The sequence below is a fragment of the Gavia stellata genome, chromosome 5, assembly GCF_030936135.1.
Source record: "Gavia stellata isolate bGavSte3 chromosome 5, bGavSte3.hap2, whole genome shotgun sequence".
Taxonomy (NCBI): Eukaryota; Metazoa; Chordata; class Aves; order Gaviiformes; family Gaviidae; genus Gavia; species Gavia stellata.
The window spans coordinates 63,552,261-63,577,923 of record NC_082598.1 but is presented as its reverse complement, the minus strand read 5'-3'; the positions used below and the strand labels follow the sequence as shown (position 1 = coordinate 63,577,923).

At 47.8% G+C, this 25,663-nt stretch overlaps 1 protein-coding gene across 1 annotated transcript; it reads left to right on the top strand.

Moving 5' to 3' along the window:
- Positions 1-514: 514 nt before the first annotated feature.
- LOC132317147 (syntabulin-like) lies at positions 515-25,663 on the top strand. The gene is given in 9 exon segments (XM_059818228.1): positions 515-626; positions 13,483-13,631; positions 15,255-15,354; positions 15,787-15,906; positions 18,063-18,165; positions 20,085-20,292; positions 21,211-21,392; positions 24,481-25,395; positions 25,397-25,663. Coding segments are annotated over 9 exon segments (2,043 nt in total). The 3' UTR covers positions 25,551-25,663.

Sequence of the window (25,663 nt, the reverse complement as noted above, 5' to 3'; positions counted from 1 at the left end):
CCCCGCCCTGGGGCTGAGGACGCCCCGCACCAACCTGAGGGTGTACTTGCTCAACTCCATCCAGAGTTTCCACCCACTGGGGCAAAGACTGATGGTGGTGGGGCCGGTGCGCCCACGGCCCAACCCGGAGCCCCAGGCCGGCCCCACTGTGCCCCCCAGGGTCCCCAGTGCCCTGCTGGTGGCCTCGAGACCCAGCGCGGGGTCGGCTGCCTCCAAGGCCCCGGCTGATGGCAAGAAGGAGACGGCACCGGCAGCGGCATCGAGCAGCAAGGCGCGCACCAGGGAGTGTGCCAAAGCCAAGCAGCCGAGCTGGCTGCGCCTGTCACCCACGGGGGGCCAAACCCCATGTGAGGGGCTGCCGCAGCAGCTGCACGTGCCGCCGTGGCTGCCGCGACCTTCTGAAGAGTCTGTGCTACCCCTCGGGCCTTGGGGTCCTCACGGCTGCACCCACCCCACTGGAGGAGCAGGAGGAGTCGGTGCCCATCACACCTGAGCAGCGGCCCTAGCGCAGCGCATGAAGAAGCTGGCCCAGGAGAAGTGGGAGCGGGCGGCCCTGCAGAAGTCACTGGGCCAGCGGCAGTTTTTTGTGCAGAGGGAGACCAACATGGAGACAGCCAGCGAGTACGGTACCCATAACCCGCCACTCTGGCACCGTCCCCCGTAGCACCCGCATGCAGAGGACATCTGGAGGCAGAGACCTGCACCCACATGCTCCAGCCCCAGCCCTCTCCCAGATCCCCCTTTTTGGCTTAATTCATTAAAAGAGTTGGCTCTTTGCTTTGTAGTGCCTCTCTCTGCTGGCGGTCATTTGCACAGCGGGAGGGGGGATGGGGGGGTTAATGCAGCCCCTGCCCACCCCGCGGGTGGCTGAGCTGGGCTGGGGATGGCCACCGAGAGGATGGGTAGATGGAGCATTGCTCCGGGTGGCGGGCACCCGTGGGAGACATCACGCTGATCAGCATCAATGCCAGGAGGACAGAGACCTCCATCGCTGCCCCAGTACCGGCATCATCGCCCCAGTACTGGCATCACTACCACTGCCCCAGCACCAGCATCACTGCCAGCGAGCTGGATCTGACCCTGGGAAGGAGCTGCGGGAGCCCCGGGGGAGCAGGCAGGGACTGGCTGAGTGCAGAAGACTCAGCTGGCACCTAGCTGGCGAGGGGGCATCACTGCCCGGGGCTAACACGCCGAGATCCCGGAGCTGCTCAGCTCTCTCCAGCCCCTCTACGGCCTTGGCCGGCACTGCTTGGACCTCGTCTGGCAAAATGCCCTGCCCACAGGTGAGCCCCGAGCCCCATTTGCTTGCAGTAAGCACACTGATCTTTCAGGAGGGCTTGATTTCCCCTAAGTGGGGCACTTACACCGCTTCTCATGGCCCCCCTCCCTCCAACAGTGTTGTTTCTTGATGGGTTCCGAGGGGGTACCTGGCCCCCCGTGGTACGTAAGGCAGCCACTGTAGCATTGGCAATTGTTTTGCTCATTACTCTCTCTTTCTGACTATCCCTATTCCGACACACTTGCCAGGCAGCCTCCAACAATTTCTCCAAATCTCTCATATCTGTCCCTTGCACTTTCTGTAACTTTCTCCTGATATCATCCGCCGACTGTCCCAAAAGCAGGAATGTCAAATGACCCTTTCCCTCCTAAGAGGTAGGGTCTAAAGGGGTATATTTCTGCATTCCTTCTTTTAATCAGTTAAAAAAATCAGCAGGGGATTCTTTTCTATCTTGTTTAATTTCATACAATTTAGACCACTTCACTGATTTTGGGACAGCATTTCTCATTCCATAAGCAATCCATTCCCTGTACGGCGCTAACAAATTCCGAGCTCCGGTCTGATTAGGGGCCCAACCAGGATTAGTAATCGCAACATGGTTATCCACTGTTCTGGGCAGAGTTCCAGCCAAAACCAGAGCCTGTACCTGGGTTCTAGCCGCTCTCACAACCATCTGCTTCTCTGACTCACTAAACACCGCATCCAACATTGCATCCACATCTTCCCAATCAGGGCCCTGGGTTTTAACAATCAATTCAAAGCCTTTAGCAACCTTTTCGGGGTCATCCTGGTAATCACCTGCAGTAGCTCGCCATCCCTCTAAATCTGCTAAAGCGAAAGGTACTTTAATTCTGACAGGTCCTCCCATTGCCTGTCTTAGTGGAGCCTGTATGATAGGTCCCACTTTACTTTGCATTCTGGTAATGATGGGAGAAAAGTTAACATTAATCTCTTCCCTTTCCCTTGCCTCTTATTCTTCACCCCCAACAGTGCTAGCATCTCCTTCTCTATCACCTTCTCCTTCTGGTGGAGGCAAGCAATCCTCTAATCTCTCATTCTGTGAACCAATCTTTAAACATCTTTGCCCAATGCTGCAAGCCAAGCAGCATCTTTTTAGCTTCCTATTTTGCTTCTTGTTCTCTTTTTCTATCGCCAGGACCATAGGGTCCTGGGGTGCTAAATTGATTCCGCATTCTTTTTGCCATTCAGGGTGATTTCGCAAAGTGAAGAACGTATCTGCATAAACCCCTTCATCCCATTTTCCTTCTCGGCGCAGAAATAACATAAGCTGCAACCAAGTGTTGTACCTTAAAGTTCCGTTAAAAGGCCATTTTTCTCCATCATCTAGCTTGTCTAAAGGCCACCACTGGTTACAATATTTAATGAAGGTCTCACGATTTACAGTCCCTCCAGGTGGTCCCCCGATATCTTTCTAAAGTGGTCTAAAATGCAGCCCAAAGGGCTCTTTTTCAACACTCCGCCTTGTTGGTTCCCCATTCTGAATTTATAGGACACAAGGACAGGGGTCGGGGCACGAACACTACACACAACCAACAATTACTATCACAGTAAAATAACAACCATTAACTCCAACCGTTAATTACCAGAGGTCCTTGTCTGCCCCCGCGAGGATCCGCCGAACCGGTGGGTCCCTCCAGAGAATTCTCCGGGGCCGGCCTAGGGAGTCGCCGACTCAGAGGTTCCTGCAGCTGGACAGAGATTGTCCCATCGGGGTCGCCGAAACTGAAACAACAAAGTAACTCAGTAACAACTAGTTGGTTATTAAGCAGGCATCCTTTAATACAGCGCTGGGCAGCACTGGGGATTTGTCCACCACGAGTGCTCCAACGGGTTAGCAAAGCACCTCAGTTCAGATACAGAAACATCATGCATATTCATCAGGATTCTAAAAAGGGCGGTCTCATGTGGATGAGTTCCCGGAATTCATTTGCATAGTCCAAGCATGCGCAGTGAAATTAGGATTAGGGTCTTTTCACCCTCCGGTGGTCGTTCATAGCCTTCCTCACACCGTCTGCTAGTTGAACTTCGGGCTTCCTTTGTCCATACATGGTCATGGAATTGGCCCATCCATCCTTTGGCCTCGGAATGTTACAAAAGGGTCACTTTGAACTAGTTCTTTGGCACTTATCTTGACACAAACGTCCCGAGTCCCTGTCATCAAGGATATACTCAGGAGGCATAATGAGCTACCTCAAGGCCCATTTGATCTTGTCAGGAAGGGAGTCAGACGTCTTGAAACATCCTATTATCAACTCTACTCAGCAAATAACTAAAACTATGCAAGTAAAGCTTTTATGTATGACAGTAGGGTCTCAGCCAGGGACCGTCAGTGATTTAACCCTTCATTCACACTCACTTTGTCAAATGTTTTTCAGCTGCAGTGAGACTCAGTAACTGTGATTTGTATGCTCCTTATCTAACATATTGACAAAAATGCCTTATGGCAAGTGGATATTTTCATGAGTTTCGTAGGTTTTATTGAGAATTAAAGATGGTATAGTGTGGTATTACTGGATCTCTGTATTCTGCTCCCCCCATCCAGAGCTGGAGTATTGCAATGAAAACAGGGAATATATTTAGGTGTTGCCAAAGTGTTTCTCAGCATTTCAAATGGCTACTGCAGTAAATTATTTCTATAGCTTTTCTCCCATCCCCGTAGTAAAATGTGTGCACAGAAATGGATTTCATACTTAATTTTTATTCTTATTTTTCTTTTGATAGGCAATCCTCAGGTAACACACAATTCCAAAGTCTTGGGATGCTCTAAAACAAATATTGCAAGCATGCCTGCCATCTTTTTTTTCTTTCTTAAAATCTTTCTTTGGACCAGGGATTTTCTTGCTGAGAGAACACACTTTTGCGTGGGTGTTCTCCTGAGGTTTGGAGGGAATATAATTAAAACTGAGTCTGAGGTTTTATTCTAAAATGTTCTAGTCTTTCATATTCCAGTAAGTAGACTTGTTGAAAAACAGAGGGGGATGTACTGTTTACATTTTGTCTGTTCTTCAAGAATTCAAAGAGATACTTTGCATTTTTTGGTGCTTTTCCTTGATTATTGGACTTGGAGATTTTTTCCACTTGAAATCTCAATGCAATAAACAATACTACAGAGCAGAGCACAGCAGTCATGGAAATGTAATTATAATGTATTTTACTTCAAAGAATCAGGATTATGACATTATTAAGGAGAAATTGCATTTATGGAAACAATGGTTTAAAATATTTAAATCCTTTGATAAAAATACCAGTCTTGATGACATTTTTCTAGGGAAGGAATGGTTCATAATCACAATTAGAACAGTTTATCTGGGTAATCTTTCAGGAATCATTCAATACAAAACAGGGATTTTTTGTGTGGGAGGGTAGTTTTTGTCCTACAGTACAGTATTTATTTTAATAGGTCAGTCTTTCATTGTAGCACCCTCTATGAATGACACTTCTGCTGGGCTGTGCTCTGTCCTGACTAACTTTCCTTTCTTTAGTAGCCAAAAGAGGAACCTGACAGCAAACTTCAAAGAATGGTGTGTTCTTAGGTGATGAACCTAATCACAGGATGCCCTGTAATGAACGGGCACATCAGCATGGGCCACAGCTGATCTGCTTTGGTTTTTTGGGCATTTGAGAGTGCTGGAGATACTTGCTAATACTTACCTGATGAGAAAGCCGTCCTTATTTCATTTTAGTAAAACCCTGCTTGCTTTTTAACAAGTGGCAGTGCTGAATGGTATGGAGTATGGTGGTATGTAGTCACCTTTTCAGAGCAGTGTCATGAGCGTGTCTTTGCTTGTGGTGTGGGTGCCTGTTGCTCTCCCATCTCTGCTGCTCACGGTGGGAGGAGGGGACTCGCTTTCAGAGAAGCCTCCCTGCCCTCCTGCTTGTGAAAGTCTTGTAGGGTCTAGTTTAAAGTGCATTGGCTTGCACATTGCTTTCCCTGCTAAGTACCCGCTTGCAGAATTTGCTGCATTCTGGTGTTTGGCAGCCCAGAAATGAGTCGCTCTGCTTTATTTTTCTTCTGTATCGCAGTGTAGTAATGCTGTTCGTCTGTTGCAGCATCTTCTGACGAGCTTGAAGCTAAGGTGAGGAAACTAGAGCAGACTGGTCACCAAGTGGGCTTCTCTGTGATACAGAGCGGGGACCCGTTCTCAGATGTCTTTCAAGCTTGATGGTAAGAAATTCAAGTTGCAAAGCAAGAGTATTGTGGAGGTGAAAAGCTGAGCAGAAGCAAAATGTGGTAGAAACGAATGCCGTGGTTAGCTGACACCTAGTCCAGATTTCACAAGCTAGTGTAGCTGTAGCTCGTGTTCACACTCGTGCTCAGTGGCGATGCGGGATGCTTTGACCTGACTGAAACCCATGTGTAGCCTGTTCTCCCTTCTCCTAGCTTTTGTGACGTGCATATCCTCCAAGTACCAGTACCTGGCACCTCCTGTCTGTCTGTCTGACAGGTCTGCTTGCATGCAGCCACACAAAATGGGGACATCCAGCAGCAGCACCTCAGATTATTCTAGAATAACCTTTGCTTTGAAATGCATTACTTCTTGCTAGAAAGTGGGAAAAGGCCAAGAACAAAATACCTTCCGCTTGATGCATTTAATAAAAATTCATCTCTGTTCTTAGATCTGCCTATTCTATCCAAGGCTTATTGCATTCCTGAAGGGCAATCTCCTTGGTTCCTTCCTCTCTGCCTTCCCAAGGTGAATTCATTTGGTAGGGTGGAGGGATTCCCCTTTCTGCTTGGTAAAGTCAGTGTCGTATCTGGTGCTTATGGTAGCATCTTGCATTTGGGAAAAGCAAGCGAGGAACACTTGTTGCCTGGGGGGAGGCCAGTAGCAAGGTTTGTAGTTGTTATGGACCCTTGCAGAGCAATATCGCATCTGAGCAGTCCTGAGATAGCTGTCCTGAGTCAATATGCTTTCCCTTTGCTGTATGTGGTTCTCTGTGCTTGAAGCGTAGTCCTGCCGGCAGTTATATTTAAATGGGAATGTTTTTAGGAATGATATTTCTGTAAAAGTACTGATATTTTATAATTCTGTAAATAATGATATCTGTCTGTAGATTTCTATAAAATAGATATAAAGACTTTTCTATTTAGTCTGAAGGGGTATGTCTCTGTATTAGATACTGCCCAAGAGTCTGACCAGTTCACTGAGTTCCTGGGTGCCCTCCACAACAGGGTGAAAGCAAGGTTAGCTGAATGTGCTTCCTTCTTCCTGCCAGGGGAAAGAAAGGTGGGGGGAGGAACTTGAGCTGAACACGGCCAGCTTTCCCCAGGAGGAGCTGTCCTGTGTCTTCTCATGTTCCTGCCAGCCCTGTGCTTTCCAGAACTGTTTTACTTGCCCCATCTGGCCTCAGATGGCTTCAGATGGGAAGACCTAGCCTTAAACCCTGCCTTCCTTTCTGTTACCTGTTTGCAATGGCTTTAGTGTGCTCTAGGCTTGCCATGCTTTTGTTCTCTAGAAGTGATGGAAGGTAAGGCTGGTTGTCTCCAGCAACTCCCCTGATGTCCTAGGAGCAAGTGTAGTGCTCCGCAAATGCTTTTGTAGAGGTCTTAACATGAGCAGTTGCTGGTGATGAATTGGGAGAATACTGGAGTGACGTGAGAAATCTCTGGGGATTCATAGAATGGGGTAGGTGGGGGGGGTGTCCTCCCGATGCCATCTGGTCTGATTTCCTGCTCGGAGCAGGTCCAGTCAGATCACGTTGCTCAGGGCTGTGTCCAGTCCCGTTTGGAGTATCTCCAAGGAGGGAGATTCAGCATCATCCCTGGCAACTTGTTCCAGTGCTTGGGCACCCTCGTGGTGAGCAACTTCCCTTGTCTTGAGTCAGAATCTGCACCTTGTCCATTGCCCCTTGTCCATCCAGTGTGCCCCTCAAGAAGAGTCTGGCTTTGTTTCCTCCAGTGAGGGAGAGAAGTAGAAGAGAGAAGTGGGGCAAACACCCCCCCAAAACACACACCCAACCCCCTGCCCACACACCTCTGCCCTGTGTAGCATCTTCTCTAGCTTTTCCTTTGTCCTTTGCCAGTAAGTTCCCTTCCTGTTGAGCAGTGGCTCGCATTTCCCTTAGCTTTCAGTAGCTTTCCAGAAGACCCTCCTGTTGTCCTTCATCTCTTCCTAGTTTGCCTCCAGCTAAGCTGTGGCTTTCCACAATCCATCCCTGCATGCTTGCGCAATGTCTCTCTGTTCCTCCTGGGTATCCCGTCTCTGCGCCTTGTGTGTTCTTCCTTTTTGGCGTTTGAGGTGTCTCAGGAGTTTCCTGTCCGTCAGTGCTGGCCTTCTGCTACTTGTGACCGACTCTGTGTTTTGGCACGGACCCTTCTGGTGCCTGGGGAGGTGGGGGCTGTTGTCCTTGAAGTTCAACCAGTTGCCCTGAGCCCCTTTGCCCTCCAGGGCAGTCTCCTGTTGGCTCTTGCCTAGAAGCTCCTCAGGAAGCAGAGTCTGAGAAGGCTGTGGTGGTGTATGTGGTTGCAGGCCTTCCTCACTGGGTTAGCCAGCCTGCTCGCAGAGACTCTCTTGCATGCTCAGTCAAGGGAGCCGTGTCCCTGGGCCGGCAGTCCTTATTCCTTGTGCTCCTCGAGGAAGGGTCCTGCGGTCATAGGAGCCGAAGCCCTGACTGTGCCACCAGCCCGACGGTACTAAGCAGCAGGATGTGTTTGCTCCTACTTGAGCCTTCCTGAGGACAATCCTGCCAGAGCCCCGGGCTCTTCCCCCTGGATGTCATTGGGATGAGGGCCTGATGAGCCTCCTCAGCCTCCCTGGAGCATCGTGGCCCTGAGCACCCAGTGAGCTGCAAGCCACTTGAGCCTTCAGGCAAGGCTGGCAGAAGGGTGCCTCTACCTGGCTGCAAGAGGAGAGCTCTGATAGCTGCCAGCCCCCCGGCAGCCTTGCCTTGCCTCACCCTTCTGCCTGTGCTCTACAAAGAGGGCATTGCCTGCGTACGGGCAGGAGCGCCCCACCTTCCCCAGCCTGTCTGGGTCTGTTGTGCAGATGAGCAGTGTATGTTCTAAGTACAGAGATAGCTCTCTGCTCTATAGACAGCCTGTATTCCACATACAGGCGGAAGAGCCTCATACTTACTACCTGCGTGCACCAAGTCTTTGCTCTGCAAAGAGAAAAGCCTCACCTCCCCTGTTTGTGTGCTTCTGTAGGCAGAGTGTGCCTGATGTATGGAGACACTCCCCCTCCACCCCCAGCCTCCCCAGATTTCACATGCGGGTGGGTGGGAAGGCCCTGCCTCACCTGGCCCGTCTCTGCTCCATCACCAGAATACGTTTTGCGTCCCAACAGGAAAGTGGTGTGTAGTGCTCTCCATATGTATTCTCTGTACAGCCATTTTATAGCCTGTCTGGTGACAGAAAGCTATTGCCCCACTTCAGCCTTCTGTTGGTTTCTGTTCTCTATACAGCCGGTTTTCATTGCATAAGCAGACCCAAAAGCCCTGCCTTGGCAGTATCTAGCCCATGAGTAGACATGCTTTGCCTGCATACAGTCTATCTACAGAAGAAATAGAGTCTGTATCTGGAGAGAAAAGCCTCACCATCTCTTTTCTGATAGGCAAAGTATATCCTGGTATATGCTGCATACTGAGAAAGCAAGCCTGGCTTTGCCCGTCCATGCGTAGTCTTGAGGAAGACAATGTGTAGTCTGTATAGTGACAGAAAAGCCTCCCCTTGTTGCTGGCATGTCGTGTGCACACAGATGGTCCTTATTAGATGTAGAGGTAGGTGAGGCTCTGCCTTTCTATGTACATTTGTTCTATTGAGCCCATATATTCTCTATGCAGACAGAAAAGCCTCTCATCACCTTGCCTGCCTATATTCCACATATGCATAGGCTGTATTCAAAGAAAAGACTGACAAGCCTTCCTCTCCTGTCGAATATATTCGATAGAGATAAACCAAATCCTCTCTTCAGCCCTGTGTGTATTTGGTAGTTAGGATCTCTTGTGCGTAAAGACAGAAAAGCGTGACTGTATGGGTCTTCTATAGTCTTCTATGGAAAGAGGCTCTCTTCTGTAAGCAGAGAAGACCTGCCTCAGCTCTTTGGATCTACTCTACACAGAGTTAGGACATATTCTATATAACGGCAATACGTGAGCTCTATGCAGACAGAAAAAACATACCTTGCCTTTCTCTCTGTGTATGTCTGCATGTAAAGTGTGCGTATTCATGTGCATGTGTTCCAAGTCAGGACAGCGTATGCTCCACACACAGAGAAAAATGACCCTCCTCCCTTGGCCTTGAAAATGTCTGTGTTCCGTATTGATTCAATATGAAGACATCGACATTCGTATTCAACATAAAGACATGAAGCGTAGCTTCCCCTTACCTGACTGTTTTGTGTAGTATGTACACAATTAACACATTGTATGTCTATTCTGCATGTTCTATGTGTGTGTTCTGTGTAGAGAGTGCATCTACGGAGAGAAAAACATGGTTGTGCTTCCTGTGTCTGTATACTCTTTTTATGCGTAGATAATCTATCTTCTGAATCAAGAGAGGAAAAAAGCCTCAGCGAGGTGAGGTCAGCTGAGGCTTCTCTTCCTGCAGGCAGAGAATATAGTGTCTGTGGGTGTTCTGTATAGACCGTGCATGGGGGGGTGTGTATCTGAGTTTGCAAAAGACATATATTTATGTGTATCTCTATGCGTCTATGCGTATGATTCTGTTTATACTTGCTGCATGTTTTCTGTGTATATTCTATGCCTATAAAGGTACCGAGATGGTGTCATACCTGTGTGTATTTTATATCCAGACAGAAGTTCCCTCGCTTGGGCAATGCAGGACTTGTTCTGTACGTAGACTATACGCAACCTACAGATATTGTAACTAAAATGAAGAAAGCTTCAGCTAAGCAAGGTGAGGCTTTTTTGCTTCAGTGCAAAATACACACTTTCTTGTTTATGCCCTGTTCACTGGTGCAAAAACCTCAGCCAGACTCTTCTGAGTGTAGGCAGTAAACATAGTGTCTAGTTCTATTCAAGCTGTAGATGGAAAGCAGGGACATAGTCGAAACCCTTTTGTCAGTCTGCCAAGTCTCTGCTGTCTGAATGTCTTCTACCTTCAGCCTAGGGAGCTCGGCTGAGCCTTCTGTGTTGCCACAGACGTGGACTTTGTGCTGCTTGTGTATCTCTTAGGTAGCAGGTGAGGGCGAGGTGAGAGTGACCAGAGGAGCAGGGAGGTGGCTCCCAGGTGAAACAGGAGCTCTCCAGGTGGTCATTTAAAGGGGCTGAGGGGAATGTTTTGGGGGCCACCTTTTATCTCGGCCAGAAGGGGCCTTCTGTGAGTTGCAGGTTTCTTCAAAGGCAGAGAAGTGGATTGCACCCCTGCGCCAGTGCCACCTGTGAAGGTTGAAAGCTCACTAGGAAGCATTAAGAGCGGTGGGCCGCAGAGCTGACTAATCCCTGTGCAATAAACAGGAGGGGTCTGGGAAGAGGTGCGGCATTTGTGTCCTCATCAGGTGTAGTCCGACTCTGCGCAGGCAGCCTTTCCGTTGTGGGAATGTGCAGTGTGGCTTTTTGGCACAGCAAAACGAGGGAGAAATGAGGACTTTCCCAGGAAGCCCTAGGAGATGAAGAATTGGGATGCATTCAAGGACTTTCACAGGACTTGCTAGGAATGACTGTCTCTAGGAGACTGCAGGAACGTTGTACAGCTGTTGGCTAGGAATTTCCAAATGGGAATAAAAATACCTGTTCCACTGCTGTTTTCTAAGATTGCCCACAGTCTGGGATTGCCCACACTAGTTTTGAAGCGTGTGAGGAGCACATCACCATATGGCTCTGGAGGAGGGCTTCACCACCTGGTTGTTTTTCTTGCAGTCCTGCGCTGTTTGGTTTTTTGGGAGCTGTCCAGCCTGGGACTTTCTGGGAATGTAGTGGTTCAATGAATCCTCCAAACACCATGAGCAAACGTGGCAAGCAAAAAGAGAAGTCCCAGACTGCCACTTCCAAGAGACTCTTTTCCACCCCCTTGCTGGTCTTCTCTTTGTGCCCGTGCAGCTGTCTTCTGCAGATGTCTTCTCAGCAAACAGAACCCATGAAGCAACCAGCTCAAAACCAACCCACCAAACCGAGGCTTATTTTTGGAAGCCTCATTTTGTTAGCCTGCCTAGTCAAGCTCTTCAGGTCCTCCTCCTCCTCCTCAAAACCAGATGGCCCAAGGACTATTTCATCCAGTCCTGAAAGTGACAGAGAGAATCTGAATCCTTTTTTCTGAAAGGTAGGTCAGAACTTTTATACAGTATTTTTAGGCTATAGGAGTAGATTTGTTGCCCCCTTCCCTGCAGATCATGCCACTTTTCTGACTTGCACAATTATAGCTGCTCTGTTTCTTGTAGTGAGATAGTCAATCTGTCATTTAGTCAGAGAAAAGACGCAGGTCAGTCAGGCATGCTCCTTCTTAAGTGAATGCACGTAGGACTCCATCTGCTTAGTTTGATGGTGTTGATTAATTCTTTCCTTTGCAAATTCTCCAGAGCCTTGCATACTACTGATGTCAAACCCATTAGGCTATAGCTGTGCAGCTGCCTGACTCCAGTTCTTTGGGGAAATGTTTTCTGTAGCTCACTAACAAATCTGCAAAGTCAGAGGTAGAAGATGTCGGAAGTTCTTGCTCTGAGATAGGACTTCAGTTGCATGGGCAAGTTCTTTCTGAATTCTGAAACAAGTTCCCTGACTGCTTTGATCCAGCCTGCTGAACTCAGTCCTTGCTTCCTTGTCCCACATGTACATTCCTGCTCAATATCATTCTTTTTGTTTAAAAAGGAGACAAAGGATTTGTTTGAAGATCATCTACATACAACTCAAAACTGGGAATCTCCCTGCCTGCCTCCTGACCTCTTTCCTCCTGTCCTTTCTTTTCATCTTGGTGAGGCTGAAGACTGCTCTAGTTTGATTTCTCTTAGGACATTCCCCTGGCTGTTTGCGGTTCTAACGCTTGTCATTCTATTCCTGCAGTTCTTCTCCCTGTGACACGGCTAACTCGTCCCCATTCCCAACTGCCTTCCTCTCCACCTGCTGGAGTTGCTTAAAGAAGACTTTGGTTCGGAGATCTTCCCCCCAAAACCTGAACCAGGTGAGGGCAAAAATGCGTCTGCCAGACGGCCAGTTGCTGCTTCCAGAATTGCCCCCGGTATCTTTTGTTTTGTTCTCTGCTCCCTTTGCACGTGGGACTGTGGCCTCTCCCCGTTTGTCTTTCTGTTGCTGAATTTGACTAGAAATCATCTGGTAGCACTGAGCAGAGCTTTTCAGTGGCCAGTGTGTGCCGACCTTCCAGAGCACTTCAGCTCCAGTCATAAATACCAGACTGGCCAGCATGGGCCTGTATGTCAGGGGAAGGATCCATACAGGAGATGTCTCTGGATCTGGCAGCCTTACATACTGCTGGACTCTGCCTCTCTTGAAAATGGTGATTGCCTGAGCCGTTGGGCAGCTCCTTCAGGCTCTGTAGGGGAAGAGAGCGAGCAGCAAGGTCGTGTTCTCGAGGATCTCGGCTTGAGAATGCCGTTTATGGAAGAGCCTCAAGTGGGGCTCTTGTTCTTGTCCAGACTTTTGCTCTGACACCATCAAGTGCGGAGGACTGGGATTTTTCAAAAGCATCATGTTTCTCTTTGGGCTTCCTGGGGAGGGGTTGCAGTTGTGCAAGGCATGTTGGGGAGCTCAGTCTTCTTTTGGGATGCTCTCTGTGGGACTGGAGGACAACTTATTTGAGCTGCCTGTATTTCTGGAAGGCTTACCCACATTTGCCTTCCATTGGAAATACTGCTTAGTGGAACTTGGTTTTAATTAATAAAAAAGGGCGGGGAGGGAGGGGTGTGTGAATAGCAGAGTGTGAGTGTACAATGAATGATCTTCTCCTGTTTAGAGTAAATGGTTTTATCATTAAAAATATCCCTTCAGTGTTCCAAAATCAGTTCCCTTAAAGATTGAAGTGCTTGCTGATGGATTCCTAGCTGACAAAATCCCCTCCCAGCTTGCTTCAATATGAAATCCTCTTGAAAGTGGCATTGAGATTATCTGGCGTGATTTCCTTCAACTAATCATACTTGTCTAAAGCCTGTATTTTTGTTCCTAAATACTAGGATCAGAAGTTCATAGAAACATCTTCTGTGTCTGGTTTAAATGAGTTAAAGCTATTGTCGTGTCAGGTTGAGGGTTTCTAAAGTTATTTTTTCCTCTTTCAGAGGGAGATGAACACGCATATCTCGCCCTCCAGGAGCGAGGACGCCATGTCCGGGTTCAAGCCCGTGCTATCCTCAAAGCTTGCGTCCTGGAGTTGGGCATGGAGGGGCGTCACCCTGGGAAGGTGTGGTGTGTTGTAGCAGTTGGAGCTGTGAGGTCTGGAAGGCACCAGCGCTGTGAAGTCTGGTGGGTGGTGGGGGGTGGATGCGGCTGTTGGGGGGTCCGTCATTTGCATAGCCCCGCCCTCCCCCGCACGCTTCAGAACGTTTGGGTTCCGGTGGCAGTTTGTGAGTGGTCCCTCCCAGGTGGCTCAACGGACCCGGCACAGCCAGTGGATCCCGTTGGAGCTCCTCTCTCTGGCATAAACCCCTCCGTGTTTGTGATTTAGAAGAGGTGACATTTGAATCTCCAGGTCTCCTTAGATGACCTTCAGGAGCTGTGGGCCGTAGATGGGGACTGTCTCTCTTTCCACTTCCTAAGTGGAAGAGCTTTAAGAGGTGAATCTGCCATTTCCCTTCTTCTGGGGGTTACGGGAGCTGTTGGGAGGTGAGGGAGATGTAAATTCACGGTCTTGAGCCAAATTGGATAGAGCAGAGATGGACTGTCATTTGTCTGACCTCAGTTGTGTATCTGTAATGTAGCTGTAATCGTCTCCGCCTGCAGAAGTGGACTGAGGTCCTATTTTGTTTTAAAGGAGATATAACAAATAAAATCAGTGAGTCTAGTGTGCGGTCTTTCTGCCCAAATATGTAAGCATTTACTTTAGGATAAGGTAAGCAGTGCCTTGAACTCACTGGTTCTACTGAGTAACTCTCTGTTGTCTAAAAATGGGACCGAGGTTGGCTCAGACGCGGGTGTCTACGTTAGAGACATTCGTGTTTAGTCAGATGAATCCCACCCCAGTCTCCTGTGGTCCTCATCAGGTCTCTGACAGCTCTGCTGTTAGCCCTTATGGAAGCCAAGTACAGTCTCTGTCTCTTCTATTTCTCCTTTTTTTAGGGAGGTTTATTTGGGTTTTTTTTTCGTTGAACAGAAAGTCAGTCTTGGGCATTCAGCTGCAGAAGAAAGTTTGTGTTTGAAGATCACGCTTGGATCTTTCAAGTAGGTCTAATTAGATGCCTTTTCCTCTTCCGTTGATCCGTAATAAGCTTAGGCACTCTCTGTTTTTTTGTCCTGTTTCTGAGGACCGCTGCCCAAGGCGCCTAGCATTGCACAGGGAAATTTCTGTATCATCTCATTTCGCACCATGAGCTTTGTTAGTCAGCAGGAATGAATTATTTTTAGGACATAAGCTAACTAAATTGCACTGAAGTGAAAAAGGTGCTCTGTAGCTTCCAAGAGGTAATATTAGAATATAATCGGAATATAAATATTTTGAGCAAAAGATGCTTAAAAATTTGGTAAAAATTAGTAGCATAGTGCTATTTTTTTAGTTTGGATTTTTATACGTTTTAGATTTTAAAGTTTGAATTTAAACCAATTTAGTTGAATTGATGTGGAAAACATGTTCAAATAGCCAAGCATTTCTTTCAAACGAGAATAAGCAAAGTAGCACCTACAAAGAGTGTTTCGGCTTTAAAGTGTTTTGTATTTTTGAACCCAAATCTACAAGTTCCTGTTGGATTAAAGTGGCCTGGAAAAATGATCTTTTAATTCTGTGTTGCAATATTTATGAGCCACCCCTGTCTCAAAATGGCTGCTGTTGCTTAGTGGAGACGTAGGCAATTCGTGGTTGGGCTGTGGCCTCTCAAGACATGTATCTCCTTTTGTTCAGAAGACTCTCAGGCTGCAGGAAGCACCCAGACGTCACAGCAAAAATGGAGAATGCAAAAAAGAAGTCAGCAAGTTACAAAGGAGGAATGGGCAAGTAAAAGGCAAAAGCCTGAATCCCATCTGTCCTAAATAATGAACTGCTCAGCCCTGGGCTGGCGGCACAGGCCACCTGCAATTCAGGGTGTCGGGCACAAATCTTCCGCAGTTAGGTACTTATCTCCTTCCTCACAGAAAAAAAAAAAAAATAAAAAGAGATCCCTTTTACTTAGTTCAGTAAAGGGAAAAGAAACTTCTATTTAGATGTGTTTGCCTCTTGGAGGATGGACTTGAGGACAGAGGAGAAGGGTGCCCTAACAGCAGGCTGCTTGGCAGGCTGAGGGGATGTGGGGAGTCTGCTCCAGGGAAGCTGTTCCACTTCATATCATTCAGTAACGGTTTTATTGAGGGTTTGAAGCCGAGTTCCCAGCAGGCACACCATAACTCCTTTCTCTCTCTCTCTCTCTGGCCCATTGATTGTCTCGATACCGCTCCAGATGTACAGAAAGTGGGATGCCCACCGTTAAAGGGAGGTTCTCGCCTCAGGATGCCTGCCACCTCGAGCTTAGCCTCGCGCTTGGTCCATGAGAAAGCCACGGCTCCGACTGCAAAGCTGAGTGAGTAGGGGATGCAGAGATGGGACTTTTGCAGGGAGCGCCTGAGCCGCCGGGCTGCTGGACAGGGTGAGACCCAGGCCAGCCAATTCATCTTTTAGCTCCACATGCCTTTTGGTAGAGATGCAGGTCTCGTGGGGATTGTGGGGACGTGCTCCTGCATCTGGAAAAGATGGCTGAGTTCTGGCATAAGAAGGGCCCTGGGGTTTTGAGGTCAGAGTTGAGGCAGGTATGGAAGATGGCAATAGCTGTGATCTTTAGTCAAAAAAATTCCTTTTTGTATATTCAAGCAGGTTTTTTTTTCTCTCCTCTGCTAATCCAGTCTGGAAGATGAGTCAAAAAAGAGAAGCCGATGCTACACACACTGCGCACTCTTAAGTATTTGTTTTAAAATAGGTGTGAGGTCAAGCTAGAACATGGTTTGCAATTTGGGTATTTACTGCAGCAAATTTTCTGCTCTTTCTGACTGTTTTCTGTGACTTTCAGCCAGTTCCACCTCCACAGAAAGAAATACTGTGCATATGAAAGAGGCCATTATGAATCTTCCCTTAGGAGATTTGTGTGTGTGTGTGTGTGTGTGTGTGTGTGCTCTGCTTGTAAACTACAATCTTCATTATTTATGCCAGTGTTTAAAACAGCTTTCTGATTCTCTGGTTCAAATATTCCAAACCTACTCCAGCTACATTTTACTATGCACAACTCCCACCGACCATCAGATTTTATTTCAAGTCATTTTTCATGAAATAACACGCATCACAGCCAGAATCCTGTGTTGCTGTTACCTGGTTTTCTTCACAGTTTTCCAGCTGTATTCCTCCTCCTTGTGACAAACTGTGGCCAGTATTTCTTTTTATCTTAGAATACACAAATTCCCGTCATCTCCCTTCCTAAACAGTGCCCTGTAATCCTGTTATAATTGTTGTTGACATTTTTGGGATTCCTGCAGGTTATTAACGCCTTTTTAATGAGACTCCTGGGATTGGAACTGTTTTCTGAACAATGTTTACTCAGGAATTGGTAGATTATTTCTTTTTCTATTTTCCTTTACATCCCCTATTTTTTTTTTTTGTCTGACACCTTGTTATGTTCAAAGTGGAACTATGGGACTAACTGATTCGGGGCTTTGCTGCCAAATCAATACATTAAAGAAAACCTCTGTTTCAGACTGAGCAAAGATGATACTCAACCTAAAATATTTAGAATGACTGGGGAGATTTTTTAATGTTTTCACCCCTTTTTAAAAGAAGAAAGAAATTTGACAGTTTTCAAAATTAAACTGTCGTTTCAGACAGAAAGAAAATTCTGGTTTTCCATTTTCTGGCCATGTTTGACTTCAAATCATAAATAGTTTCAGTGTTCGCTGAACTTTGTTTTTTGGTGGCCAAATTACTTCCCTAAAAGTTTTTGTTTCCCTCAGAGCGATTCCTTTTAATACTTTTTGAGCAGTGTTGAGTAGATATGTCTGTACGTTCCTTCTGTTTACGTATCTGTATTTATATGTAGGCATAGAAAGCAAAGGGAATGTCTTTATCTTAGTCATGCACATCTCACTTACTTGATTCCACTGTGGTATAAGGCCATGGGGTAAGTGGTGGTTACTGGGCTCAAAAGTGGAAGCTCGACCATAAAGACCTAAGCAGGTCTTTGCAGAGAGATAGTAGTGGCATTTTGAACATTTGGCCCCTTTAAACACTGGGATTTTACTTGCGTTTATGTACCTAGATACCTAAATCCTGGGGAGGTTGTGTTTTAGATGCCTTCACTCTATGTTTGGTTCTCATTTGACATCACAATTGTGTGTTCCGAATCACTGGGCTTCTGAAGGAGCCACGTGAGCAGCCTCATTCACGTGCTGATGGCTGTGAGAGAGCAAACAGGTTGTCACAACAAATGTTCCTAGCTACATCCTAAAATGGTTTCTGTAGTGTGAGGGTTTTGTGTTCAAATGTTTTTTTCTGCTCTTGTTGAAGTGCCAGATCTGAAGACATGTTGAAAATCTGGAACAAGCCCAGCGCTTGTCCTCAGGGATGTTTGAAAATTCATGCGACTTCTAAAATTCACTCAGGACGGACAAAGGAAGGATGCTTGTGATTCATTGTTATTTTGAAAACAGACTTTGAGTTATCATCATGTTTTTACTCTTCCCTTTTCCTTGCCAGGGAGTGAAGCCGATTTCAGGTCTTCAGGCAGCATGGGCGGTATTTCAGCGCCTGAAGTCCATGTGTCTGCTGCTGGAAGCAAAAGATCTTCTTTTTCTCTCAAGTAAGCAAAGCAATCTTTCATGAATAGTGCAAGTGTCACTAGTGCAGAGGTAGACTACTCTGTAAGGTCTTGCAGCTAATACAGACAATAGCAGTATTGTGAGTTTTAAAACAATTTGGGTGATGCTGTGCTCTCGGGCAGTACTTATGTTGATGAGAACTGTGATATGAGAAAGAAGAAAAAAAAATACAAATGCTGTGTTTGGAGACCAAAACCAAAGAGTTCAAACAGACAGGACTGCTTTCCTGCCCTTTGTGGAAGAGCTGGCAGGCAGGCTGGGACCGGCAGTGGGATAGCCCTGTGCTTAAGGCACACACGTCTCCAAGGTCGCAGCGTGCCCCAGTGTACAGAGGTTGGCAGAATGATGCTTAATGAGCAGTTTCCTGTCTGTGTCATGAGACTGTTGGAAAAATAAATGTTACTGAAGTGCTCTCTAGGTTATACCTAAAAAGTAAAGGTACTGGCTGGGGGAAAAAGCAATACTAGATATAATATGAAGCCCTAAAATCACCTTACTTGCAGTAAGATGATGTATCATTTCATAGATTATTGTGCATTTAAATATAACTTTACGTTAGAGCATACTGACCTACTTAATTGGACAGAAGTCCTCTGTAAGAATGCTCCTTCCAATGCATGGCTGTGTTACGCACAGTCTGGGCAAATTCTGCCTCACACAAGAGTTGATGCTGTACTGTACCGAGTGGAAAGAGATGTCTCCTTTGCAATATGTTCTCTTTTAACTGTTTGGCTTAAGTCGCTGTGAAACGTTTCCACGTTGTCACAAGCCACAGTCCTGCACTTCATTGTGAAATGGTTATAAAATGAGTGAAGTGGTTATAAAATGACCCAAACGGCAGCAGTGCGATGAAGGTCTGCAGCAGCCACTCAACCACCTGTTCCTTATAAACGGTTCCATTTTCGGAGAAGGGAGGAAACCAAGTCAGATGATTTTGAGAAGAGAGCTTGCTTCATAATTCTGTGGTATTTCAATTTTTATGTTTAAGCTTTCTCTTTTGCTGGCTAGATTTGCCTTTTACCATATTTTTTTGAAAACAGCCCTTCCGTTACAGTTTAGAAGAACAACTGGCATGAGAGGATGAAGTTAGCAGCGTAGTAGTGCAGAAGGCAAAGCAAGTGAGCAACTGAGGAATGCCCCTCGAGAAGCTGTCCTCAGAGCACCCCAGCCCTTTGGCAGCTGTCGGGCAATGCAGATACCAATTGCTGTCAAGCACAAAGCTGACAGTCCGATTCTTTAGTAAAGAGTGGGAAAAGAAAGGTAGATATGTACGAGGGAAACTGGAAGGAAGAAAGAAAAGGCTGTGCTTTTCTAATACTCTTTCAGACTGCTCACAGTGGGTTTTGAACTATATCTAAGCAAGTGAATAGCTGACAATGGCAGCTGAAGCAGCCGGTATGCCAAAGGCAGGAAAGAACAGTGGCTCAACCAAAATCTGTTTTCACTGCACGCTGTGATCCTTCAGGCTGCTTGCTGAGGAGCTTGAAAGCAGTCTTACAGCAGACCTCCGTGGACAGGCATCTCTATGCAGACTTGGCTGGGAAAGGCTGAAGCGTGGTTCTTCTGGCACTAGTCCAGGCTGCAGTTCTCTCATTACTTAATGGAGTCAGAGGTTCAGGGAACGTGGATGATCTGATGGAGTCACTGGGAATCGTGCTGTCCACTGAGAAATGTGAAAATGGCTGAGGTTTTCCTAGATCACGTAATTCAGACTGAGTGCCCCACAGTCAGTGAAAGAACGTGCAGTGGCTGTTGACTTTGGGACTGACTTTCTTCACAGCCACTCACAGTTTCCTGTCTGTTTTAGTGTTTAGACAACTTTGTGTGTAAAATAAGACGCATAATGGGTTGCGTGATGAGGATAATCCAATATGTCTTAACCGTGTTGCTTCCCCTGCAGCCGTGGCCCTTATGGTCGGGATAATGGATCCTTATCCTACAAGTTCTTAGCCAGCCCACCTGCTTCCTGTGAAAAGGACCCTTTGTCAAGACTGGGCAAAAGCCAGCTGTGTCCTGCTAACGTCCGCCAGAATCACAGAGCTTCTTCAGCCAGCAGGAGCAAGTCAGGCTCATGCAAAGGAAGCGACAGCAGCTCAGTGATGAGGCAAGTCTTTATTTCAGCATGCCAGTGTTCAGCGCACTGACTTACCGTCTCTGCACTGTAATGTGGCATTGGCTGTCTCGGTTGCCGTGCAGGTCAACTTGCTCCTCAGCATAGGTGTGACTCCTCATATTGGTGGCTCGCCAGTCAACAGGGTGCTCCATCCCCTGTAAAACCTTTATTGTTTCAGCACTGTAAAATTCAAGGTTACTTTTAGTCAACGCCCTTTGTAGTTGGTTGTCACTCCAAGGCAAGCTCCTTCATGGGGTTTCATGGCATCAATTCCCATGTGGATTTACTGGTTCTTTTGTATAAGGGTCCTTTCACTTTGGAGAGTCTTGGCTGGGGTAGTATAGAAAATATGATCCACTCAGGTGAAAATTCACCCTGCCCAGCCTTAGGCACCTCTCTGTGCAGTTTCCTGTACAGGAAAGAAAACAGATACCTGTCAGAGCATGCAACCCGTATTGCAGAGAAGAAATTGCCACCACACTGCTGCTGTTTCCCTCTCTCTCTCTTAACAGCCAAGCATTATCAGATGCGCACCTAAAGCTAGACAGGATGAATCTAGGTTTCAGGGTGCTCAGCTTCCTACCTCACATGTGGAGCTGAACGCAGTCCCTACACTACCTCACCTGACCGTGTCTGCAGCTGGGTGCCTTTGCCGGTGGCCCGGCTGCCTGCCCTTGGGCACACCACACCTGTTTAGGGTGAGGGGTTGGCTGGGTGTTTTAAAGTTAAATGTCTCCCTACACTGAAAACAAGTACAATAAATAGCAGATTTTGCACTATAGCCACAAATCAGCCATTTCCTCAAGTACTTTGATTTGCCAGAGGGAGTCACTAGTGCGGACACTGAGGAGCCCCAAATGAGTCAAGCTTTGTATCAGTCTATGGGATGTTTTTCTTTTTGCCAGGACTGAAGAACTGTAGGAGTGATGTCATGTGATGTTTGTTTTTTTTTCTTGTCACCATTTCTTGTGGTGACAATCACAGCATGAAGCCAGAAAATCCAGAGCAGTATTTAAATTCTCTGCAGCAGAAAGAAGTTACAGTACGGCATTTGAAAACAAAGCTGAAGGAATCTGAGGGCAGACTTAAAGAAAGGTATATTTCACTTCAGAAATCAGAGGCAGAAAGATTTATGCAGGAGCATTTAGGGGTGGGAATCCTGAATGTTTTTACTCATTTCTTGGCCACATAAAGTCTTCATTAAGAAATTTGAAATGTGATCAATCTGATTTGGTTGGTTTCAGATATTTCAGGTTTCATAGCGTGCTCCGTGAATACGTACCATGCAGTTTAGTTATGAATATGGCTGTCTCTTTTTCCCTTTTTTGAACTTCCCTAGCAGAATATTTTTAAAGGGTCATTTTTTACCAGTCTGATTTAGCATTGAGACCTTCTCTACATAAACCAGTTTCTACCTGCAGGCATGTCTTAGCTTAGTCTCCTGTTCTGCCTTACTCAGTGAAATATGACTACAGCTGTCCCCCTTCTCCCCTAATGAAAGAAAAGCTCTTACACAAACCAGTGTGCCCGCTTGTGGTTTTGTCACTTAGATATTGAATTTTTTGCAAGAGCCCTTTGTATGGATGCTGAGCAAAGAAGCGACAACGTGCATTCCACAGCAACAGACGTCATCTCTTTTGCTAAAGCTGCACTCTGAGAGCTGGCTCTCCAGCACACACAGCCCAAGCGGGCACAAAGGGGTGTTTGAGTGGAGCCCCAAGGCAGAGTCCCAGGGACAACTTGGACCAGCTCGGGATAGCCCGACCTCTGCATCTGGGAGGGCTGGATCTCAGTAAGGGCCCCCTCTCCCCACTTGCTTGCAAGTCAAGGCAGCAGCCTCTGGCTCCACGCTGGGCTGGGTGGGTGCAAAGCAAGCCAGGTGCCTGCAGCCCCGAGCCCTCCTGCTGTCTGAGGCCGGTGTTGGCTCTGGCTGTACGTGACGAGCTGCTGGCAGGCACAGGGGACGCATCCAGGCAGCAGTTCCTCATTTCATAGAATCACAGAATCATTAAGGTTGGAAATGACCTGTAAGATCATCAAGTCCAACCATCAACCCCACACCACCATGCCCACTAAACCGTGTCCCACAATGCCACATCCACACATTCCTTGAACACCTCCGGCGATGGTGACTCCACCACCTCCCTGGGCAGCCTGTTCCAATGCTTCACCACTTTCTCAGTATAGAAGTTTTTCCTAATATCCAACCTGAACCTCCCCTGGCGCAACTTGAGGCCATTTCCTCTTATCCTATCACTTGTCACCTGGAAGAAGAGACCAACATCCACCTCTCCGCAACCCCCTTTCAGGTAGCTGTAGAGAGCGATGAGGTCTCCCCTCAGCCTCCTCTTCTCCAGACTGAACAACCCCAGCTCCCTCAGCCGCTCTTCATCAGGCTTGTGCTCCAGACCCCTCACCAGATTCCTTGCCCTTCCTTCTCTGGGCACGCTCCAGCACCTCAATGTCCTTCTTGTAGTGAGGGGCCCACAACTGAACACAGCATTTGAGGGGCGGCCTCACCAGCGCCCAGTACAGGGGCACGATCACCTCCCTGCTCCTGCTGGCCACACCATTTCTGATACAGGCCAGGATGGCGTTGGCCGCCTTGGCCACCTGGGCACACTGCTGGCTCATCTTCAGCCGGCTGTCGATCAACAGCCCCAGGTCCTTTTCTGCCGGGCAGCTTTCCAGCCTCCAGCTTTCCATTTCCTCCAGGGGGAGGCAGTAGGTGAGATGTTAAGCGCTGCACTGGTTGGACCTTACCTAGAGCCAGCACTTGCACCTCAGTATGTCCAGGATCAGAGCACAGCCCACAAGGCTGCTGGCTGTGTGGCGAGGTCGGTGACTCTAGTGTTGTGGTTTAAGCCCAGCCGGACTAATCACCACACAGCTGCTCACTCACTCCCCTTCCTCAGCTGGACAGGGGAGAGAAAATATGAGGAAAAGGCTCGTAGGTCAAGATAAGGACATAGGGAGATCACTCACCAATTACCATCATGGGCAAAATAGACTTGACTTGGGGAAATTAGTTTAATTTATTACCAATCAAAATCAGAGTAGGATAATGAGAAGTAAAACCAAATCTTAAAAAGCAACACCTTCCCCCCACCCCTCCCTTCTTCCCGGGCTCAACTTCACTCCCGAACCTCTTCCCCCCCGAGCGGCACAGGGGGATGGGGAATGGGGGTTGCGGTCAGTTCATCATACGTTGTTTCTGCCGCTCCTTCCTCCTCACACTCTTCCCCTGCTCCAGCGTGGGGTCCCTCCCACAGGAGACAGTTCTCCACGAACTTCTCCAACGTGGGTTCTTCCCACGGGCTGCAGTTCTTCACGAACTGCTCCAGCATGGGTCCGTTCCACGGGGTGCAGTCCTTCAGGAACCGACTGCTCCAATGTGGGTCCCCTGCGGGATCGCAAGTCCTGCCAGCAAACCTGCTCCAGCGTGGGCTCCTCTCTCCACGGCTCCACAGGTCCTGCCAGGAGCCTGCTCCAGCATGGGCTTCCCACAGGACCACAGCCTCCTTCAGGCATCCACCTGCTCCAGCGTGGGGTCCTCCACGGGCTGCAGGTGGATATCTGCTCCACCGTGGACCTCCATGGGCTGCAGGGGGACAACCTGCTTCACCATGGTCTTCACCACGGGCTGCAGGGGAATCTCTGCTCCGGCGCCCGGAGCCTCTCCTCCCCCTCCTTCTTCACTGACCTTGGGGTCTGCAGAGTTGTTTCTCTCACATATTCTCACTCCTCTCTTCTCCGGCTGCCGCTTCCCGGTTTTTTTCCCCCTTCTTAAATATGTTATCACAGAGGCGCTACCACTGTTGCTGATTAGCTCAGCCTTAGCCAGTGGCAGATCCGTCTTGGAGTCGGCTGGCATTGGCTCTATCAGACATAGGAGAAGCTTCTAGCAGCTTCTCGCAGAAGCCACCCCTGTAGCCCCCCCCTGCTACCAAAGCGCTGCCACGCAAACCCAATACACTCTAGTTAGCAATCAGCCGGCGTGTCTGGGCAGCCGACTTACATCTCTGCCAGCTCCGTCGAAGGCAGCAGCAAGTGCTGCATGGAAAAACTTGCTTCTTTCTTGGAGCATCTCTGCAGCATAGCCATCCCAGTGCAGTGGAGCCTCACGTTGACTCTTTAACTGACCGGTCAGCAGAAGCGTTATAACTTTTTTATTTTGCTACAGGGAAGTGGAAATAGAAGAACTCAAAGCTCAGCTGGGACGGATGAAGGAAGACTGGGTTGAGGAAGAGTGTCATCGTGTGGAGGCAGAGCTGGCCGCCTTGGAAGCAAGAAGGGAAGTTAAACAACTCAAGCAGGTTATTGAAAGCATGAAAAACAGCTTGGCTGAGAAAGACAAAAAAATGCAGCAATACTTCATAGACATAAGCATTGAAAACAAGAAACTGGAGTCTTTGCTGCAGAGCATGGAGATGGCTCAGAGCAGCTCTGTGAGAGATGAGCAGTGCCTGGAGCACAGGTGTGACTCAGAGGGGAAGCCGTTGGTGTTGTGTGCCACAATGCCAGACAGCCTCACCACAGAGGACCAAGCTCTGGAGGAGGTGGCAGATAGTGGGCTGCTTCTTAATGAGGGCACAGCTAACGGGACTGATTCCTGTGAAGACAGTTTGACCACCATAACCTCTGAGTTGAGTGATCCAGCTCCCTCCAGTTCTGCTGTGACTCAAGAGATGCTTGAAAGTGTTCTGGATGAGAAAGTAACTTCTTTCCAGGAGGAGGAGAAAGTCAGCAATGTGATGGTGGAACAGGCCATCCAGACTGACGTGGTGCCATCTAGCCTAGATGTGGAGCAGCTCATTCAAAACATCTTCAGAGCTCAAGACGCCTGTCCTCTAAGCCCACCATCTTCACTGAAGGAACTGGGTGAATTCTCTCCTGGAAGGTTCAGTGACTCTGGTATCGTAGTGGACTTAACTCCAAGTCATCTAAACGCTGCCATCCTTTTGTCTCCTGTGGAGTCTCCCTGCAGGAAGGTGGAGCACGGAGTTAATGAAAACCATTTCGTGAAAGAACGTGATTTTACAGAACCTCATGATGATGAAGCCTTTGGGTATGTCAAGACAGGAATAAAGAAGAGATACTGTAGCAGCCCCTGTTGTACCAACTATCCTGTGGGCTTTCCGTACTCGGAGAGGAGGAACAGATCCCGTTTACAGTATTGGAGCATTGTTTTGTGTTTGCGGCCTGGTGGCCCTGCACTCTTTACACCATATACCCTTCAAGATGAGAACCTGAAGTCCACTCCATCCCTGGGCACCGGCTGGCTGAGGCAGAGAGAAAGAGGGATGAGAGAGATCGTAAAAAGTTATTGTCTATTCTGGTAGTCCACCATTTTGCTCCTGACTATT